Below are 7,090 nucleotides of genomic sequence, written 5' to 3'. Positions count from 1 at the left end.
TTGATTAACAAAAGGAAAACGCAAATAATAATTGAGAAGAAAACCACACAACGCTAGACTGAGTTGAGCTACACTATTGTTGTCGTCATGCATGTAACAGTCGGTCGGCCGTAGTTGTTAAGGTCGATCATGGGAAGGTGCCATTGAGAGTGGGCAAGTCCGGCCATGCCATCATCGAGGCCGGATCACGGTCTGACAGAGTTATCACAAGCAAACTTACACGTACGCACGCAGTTTTAATTAATTAAATGAGTAGGCAGCGAAGGCAATTGGAAATCTAGGAGTTGACTGAAGTGATCTAGTACTGAATATGCCTAGTGATTCAAGTTAACCTGTTGAAATTCTTCAGTTCCTATCAAAATCGGCATGTACACCCAGCCCATTGAATGTTCAGAAAACTGAAGTGATCTACTACTCTTTGCTCATGCTATCAATCATAACAGGAAGACTGCACCGAACTATTACTGACAAAGCTGCAATCTCATGTCCCCCGGCCCTGAAGTTTATGCGAAGGCGAAATGTTTCATCATAAGATAAAAGCCGTCCCATTCAAAATGGTTCTAATCAACATACTTGTCACTCGATTGCCTCTGCGCTGAGCTGCAGCGTGGGCAGAAAAAGCCATGGCCTCGCCATCAATGGCGAGAGTCTCCTCATCGTCCGTCAAGCACTTGGTGGCGAACTTGACGTTGCCCAACAGATGTAGCATCACTATTAGTTCTCAGCAGGCACAATGCTAGAAAGAAGAGGAGATAAAAAATGGCGCTATGTAGTAGTGGTAGTAGTACATGTGCCTTGCGCCGGTTGCCTTGATGTGCAGCGCCTGCACCTGCGCGACCACCTCGTCTCTGACGTGCACGGGCGCCGCGAACTTGAGGGACTGGCTCGCGTACATGGCACCAGGCTGCACGAAGACGAGAAGCAGCCGTCAGATCATGGTGGGATCCCATCGATCGGGCGCCATGCCTGCCAGCCGTTCGGCGGAATGGCAGAGAGGAGGAGGAAAGGAGCGTACGGCGTGGGAGGTGATGAGGGCGGGGAAGAGGGAGGCGACGAGCATGCCGTGCACCACGCGGCCGCGCTGGAACCCACCCGTCCCGCGCGCGAAGGCGTCGTTCGGATCACCGGAACAGCGCCGGAGCAACGCACCCATCAGATCCCGTCGACGTCGTTGTGTCCTGGTTGCCGGAGAGACGTGGCGAGCGTGGGGCAAAGCCACCGCAAACCCTAGCGGCGAAGATGAGTCCCAGGGGAGAGAGAGGGGTCGCTGGAGAGAGATGGATAGGTGGGGGGCTCCGCCTGAGGTGGGGGAGAGGAGAGGAGGGGGAGAGGCCGCCGGCGGCAAGGTTTGGGAGGGAGACAAGGGGAGGGATGGGATCGGCGTGGGTGGCGGCGGCGATGTGGGAGACGAGGGTGAGAGCGGCGGGGTGCGGATCTGGAGCTAGGGGTTCGTGGGGTGAGAGGGTGACGGAGTTTTCTTTTTATTTTCCTTTTTTTTAAGACAAAGAGGGGGGTTTGAGGGAGAAAGGGCTACCATCGGATCTGGAAGCATCCGACGGCGTTTGAGGGATGATCCGTATGACATGTCCATGGACCAATGAGAACTGAGTACACGTTATGATCTTTTAAATTGGTCGTAATCGACTAAAAATAAGGTGTTGAATCATATTGTTTCAAAAAAAGGTGTTGAATCATATAAACAGTTTTATGATATGAGAAATTCAAAAAAAAAGCATTCTCATTGTGTCACCAAATGTGACATAGTTTTCAGGAAAACTAACAAACTTGGAATTCGAATAAGACAAATATCTTCTAAAAATTGTTATGAGAAATGAGTTTTTAGGGGGAAAAACATTCGCTATTTTCGAAGTGCCAAAAATGTTTACAGCACCACTCCATTTTCCCAAACTATAAGACAACATTTTATGTACAGTTGACCAAATCTTTAGATGTAAAATGCTTTCGATCCACCTCTCATCAAAAAGACAAATTATGTTTTAAAAAAGAATCTACCTCACCATTCCTTTGTTTTTTTCTACTTTTTCACATGAAAAATTCAAAGAAATGATCTCATATTGTGCACAAGGGTGCATATTGGAATGGCAAACAATGTTGCCTAAGAAAGTTTTCATTTTCTTTGGACGAAAAAATCATTTTCCATTTTCCGAGTGCCCAAAATGAGGTTTTTTGTGAATGGCCTACCAAATAATTGTTGCAAAATTGGACCAAAACATTTTTCTAAAACAATAGGACATATTTAATTCACAATTGACCAAATGGTTGGGTGTTAAAGTTTTGATCCACCTCTCATGAAAAAGACAAATTTTCGCCGATTCAGTTGGAAGTGGGTCAAATTTGAACTGCAGATGCCTCATAGTTTGCTCTTTATTTTTCCAAAAATCATTTCTAGGTACATAAGTATCTATTTAATCAGAGAAACATCAAAAAATTTCTAATATTCAACCACTAGCTAGGAACGGTCAAGCCCGCCGTTTTGACCACATATTGAAACGGGCATAAAAAATTTCAAAAAAATCAAAATATTGGAAAACTTTCACATTGTGTCATTATATGTGACCAAATTTCCAGGAAAAATAATAAACTTGTAATACGGCAATTATTTTAAAAAAATGTTCTCAGAAATGAGCTATTATGCGTGAAGATTCATGACTTTCAAGCCAAATGATCAATCTTATGGCCACATTCATGGCATGTTTGTTCAAATAATCTCATATTGTGCACAAGGGTGCATATTGGAATGACAAACAATGTTTCCTAAGAAAGTTTTCATTTTCTTTGCACGAAAAAATCATTTTTCATTTTTTGAGTGCCCGAAATGAGCTTTTTTGTGAAGAACCTATCAAATGATTGTTGCAAAAATGGACCAAATCAATTTTATAAAATATTAGGCCATGTTTAATGCACAATTGACAAAAATGATTGGGTGTAAAAAGTTTTTATCCACCTTTGGTGAAAAAGACAAATTTCCGCCAATTTAGTAGGAAGCGGGTCAAATTTGAACTGCAGCTGCCTCATAATTTGCTCTTTATTTTTTCCAAAAATCATTTCTAGGTACATAAGTATCTATTTAATTAGAGAAACATCAAAAAAATTCCTAGATTAAACCACTAGCTAGGAACGGTCAAGCCCGCCGTTTTGACCGCATTTTGAAACGGGCATAAAAATTCAAAAAAATTTAAAACATTGGAAAACCTTCGCATTGTGTCATCATATGTGACCAAGTTTCCAGGAAAAATAATAAACTTGTAATACGGAAATTATTTAAAAAAAGAGTTCTCAGAAATGAGCTATCATGCGTGAAGATTCATGGCTTTCAAGCCAAATGATCAATCTTATGTTCACATCCATGGCATAGTTTGTTCAAATGATCTCATATTGTGCACAAGGGTGCATCTTGGAATTCCAAACAATGTTTCCTAAGGGATTTTTCATTTTCTTTGCACAAAAAAATCATTTTCCATTTTTCGAGTGCCTGAAATGAATTTTTTTTGTGAAGGAACTACCAAATAATTATTGCAAAAATGGACCAAATCAATTTTATAAAATATTAGGCCATGTTTAATGCACAATTGACAAAATGGTTGGGTGTAAAAAGTTTTTATCCACCTCTGGTGAAAAAGACAAATTTCCGCCGATTTAGGAGGAAGCGGGTCAAATTTGAACTGCAGTTGCCTTATAGTTTGCTCTTTATTTTTTCCAAAAATCATTTCTAGGTACATAAGTACATATTTAAGCATAAATATATGGTTTGGTGGTGATACGTTGAGGTTTGGACGGTGGCCCAGGGCCCCAACTCCAAAGTGCGTAGACTCGCATGCCCGCCGCGTGGTCACCGCGTGACCGTGGCGTTGCTGTGCGTTCTGGGAAGCCTAGGCATGTCTAGTAGGTTTGGCACTCCCCAGGTAGATGCTTGGAAGAAAATAACAACAGAAGAATCTCACGAGGAGACCGAACTATGCTCAAACATGAATTAGCAGCCAAGTGTTTGATTAATGGTACGGGAAATTCACAAGGCCAATGGGCCTGAGTTTTGGCTGAGGATGATCATATACTAGGGAGACTGTCTTGGCAAATTTTCAGCTCAAATGGAGGAGTTTGGATGGAACTTGCTTTGCAAAGTACCACATCGGGCAGAAATATGGATGTTGAAGCTGGGCTCAAATGGATAAGTGGATTGAGATCAAATTTTGTGGAGTATGGTAATTTTGGCATAGTAAATCACTGTAAAAAGTTTATACCATTTTGATAATCCTAGCTTGTACTTCCTTCACAAAGCTTCTCTCTAGATAGAAACTTTAGAATTTTTTTGAGGAAGATTTAATAGGCAAATGGAGCTGAATATTGGAATGTGGCAATGATTTGTATAGGTAAGATGGCACAAAAAGTTTGAGGAAAATAGGAGGTGTCTAGATAGCACTTTCTTTGCAATGTGCCAATTTGGACAGAAAATGGAAATTGAAGTTGGGCTTACATAGATGATTGGATTATACTGAAATTTGGTGTAGGGGGTTTCTATAGTCAGGGTAGTGTCCTGGTAAATTTTCAGCAATTATAAAGCAACATAAAATGTAGTTGCTTCACAAACTGAAAATATTACCAGAAACAAAGATTCGATGGTGAGCTCACATGTATTGTTAGATAGTGCTAAACTTTTGTGTAGAGCTATGACTTCGGCACATAGAACATGTGGCAAAAATTTAACTCATTACGATATTCCTATCTTGTATTTCCTTCACAAAGCTTCTAGGTGAATAGAAACTTTGGAAATTTGCCGAGGAAGATTTACTAGGAAAATAGAGCTGAATATTGGCATGTGGAAATGATTTGGGCATGGAAGATTGACCAAAAAGTTTGAGGGCAATAGGAGTGGTACAGATAGCACTTGATTTGCATTGTGCCGATCTAGACAGAAAATAAAAATTGAAGCTGGGCTCACATAGATGATTTGATTGAGCTGTGATTTGGAGGAGGGTGATAATTTGGGAATATGAAGACACAGTATAAATTTCATGCCATTTGGATGTGCATAGATAGTACTTCCTTCACAATGCTTCTAGGTGGACAAAAACTTTGAAAATTTGCCGAGGAAGATTTACTAGGCAAACGGAGCTGAATTTTGTCATGAGGAAATGGTTTGGATAGGAAAGAGTGCCCAAATTTTTTGAGGGCAATCAAGAATATAAAAATAGCACTTCCTTCACAAAGTGCTGTTCTGAACAGAATAGGAAAATGAATATTGTTGAATTATATTTTAACTAGGAGAGGAAGGTTTTTGACATGTTTGACGAAGATATGATCCAAAGAATTTATGAGATTTTTTCGGAATTTCGAGACTAACAGAAATATAGGTTGCTTCACAACGTAGGGCAAAAATTGACACATGGACATGACACGTAGGCAAAACTGATGAGGTGGCGCCTAGTCATAGCAATCAACCACAATTTACAAGGTTATGACCATCTATATTGGTCATGACCAGTTAGAAATAAGGCAGCAGATCAGTGCTATCTGCTTTGTGACCATTGTGTGTAAGGAAATTATGACCTTTCTAACCAAAATGGTCGATATAGTTTAGTGTTTGGAGCCCGCCGAACAGTTTTTGACCAATTGGTCTCAAATGGTCATAGATCTATGACCAATTCTTCCAAGGTCACTGACAGAAGGTCACTAGTTGACACATTTCTTGTAGTGTAGTGACACTCAGTTTGTCTATGTATTCACACATGTACTAAGTTTCCGGTTAATACAATTCTAGCATGAATAATAAACATTTATCATGATATAAGGAAATATAAATAACAACTTTATTATTGCCTCTAGGGCATATTTCCTTCAATCCCATTGTTCAAGAAGAAGAAGTGATTGTACCAGACCCTCCAGTCCATGAAGCCATTGAAGCTGAGGCGAATGCGGCTGTCACCACCACCACTACTGAAGCTAATGACGTTGTCATGGCTGAAGACAATGTGCAGCCCGAGGTCAATGATGCCACGGAAGACAATGCACAGCCATCCACCTCGAATGTGGCCATTCCTTCCCCTGTGCCTCACACCATGGAACGTGTGTACAATCAGGGCGAGCTCATTACTGTCTGTTGGCCTATCTTGATACCACCTACTGCTCCTGGTCCCCAATATGGCTATCACGTGGAGCAAAGTTCTCAAGCGCAGAAGCCAAAGCCCAGGCTGCCAAGGCTTCCAACTGTTGCCACTACAAGAGGCTCCTTCAGTGTGCTAAGATTCTTCTTCGACAAGGCAAAGAACCCCTTCCGAAAGCCCAAGATTTCCTCGGATAGGTTCTGGAGCCGTCAGCAACATAGCTACTACTCATGCATACTATACAACCAAGACATGATTTTTCCTCACAAGTCTTGACTGTGATGCCATTGCTGGGCTGCCATGCCTTGAAGAGGTTCTTGATTGCTTTCGTGAAGTTGGGCTGCTCCAATTTGTAACTGACAAGGAGCATTGGAATGAAGAGCTTCTGTTGCAGTTCTACGCCACACTACACATATCAGGCTACAACAGGGATCCGAAGACATGGGTTCTTGAGTGGATGACAGGAGATGTCCATCATGAAGCCAAAGCTCAGGATATCATCGAGCTAACTTCCCTGTCCACTCCTGGTGATCTGTATGAACCAGGTTGTCAACGCCATGTGCAAGAGTTGCAGAGTGTCTTTCAGAAGCATGAGCCCAATATGAGTCAGATGCTCAGTATGATGAAGCCATTGCCCATTGATGCTGAATATCCAAAGGAGTTCTACATCAAAGACCTTGAGTACCTGCCCGCATCATCTATCACATTCCGAGGCGTACTCTGTGGCCTATCAAAGGGAATTCTCTTAATGCCAAGCTTGAAGGCACCATGAAGACATTAGTCTTCTACATCATCAATGGCATCAGGGTCAACACTCAAGATTTCTTCATTTGTTAGTTGGCCTCTTCTGAAATTGATCTATTTGGCCTCAAGTTCTACGCTCCATGGGTCATGCGGCTCATTAAGCTTCACTCCTCCATCGACTATCAAGCTTCAGCACGCAACCATGTTGTGTTTTGCCTAATGTTGAT

The 7,090-nt window shown here is 41.7% G+C and overlaps 1 protein-coding gene across 1 annotated transcript in view; it reads right to left on the bottom strand.

Moving 5' to 3' along the window:
- LOC119317080 overlaps positions 1-1,453 on the bottom strand; it is a 3,440-nt gene extending 1,987 nt beyond the window's left edge. Inside the window, exons 1-2 of the mRNA XM_037591480.1 lie at positions 1,016-1,453; positions 789-904 (exon numbers count right to left, since the gene is read on the bottom strand). Of these exons, the coding sequence (XP_037447377.1) occupies positions 789-904; positions 1,016-1,153 (254 nt within the window). The 5' untranslated portion in view covers positions 1,154-1,453. The remainder of the gene's footprint in view (positions 1-788; positions 905-1,015) is intronic.
- Between the last annotated feature and the right edge of the window lie 5,637 nt (positions 1,454-7,090).

The sequence above is a fragment of the Triticum dicoccoides genome, chromosome 6A (assembly GCF_002162155.2).
Source record: "Triticum dicoccoides isolate Atlit2015 ecotype Zavitan chromosome 6A, WEW_v2.0, whole genome shotgun sequence".
Lineage (NCBI taxonomy): Eukaryota > Viridiplantae > Streptophyta > Magnoliopsida > Poales > Poaceae > Triticum > Triticum dicoccoides.
This window is presented reverse-complemented; position numbering and strand designations above follow the sequence as displayed.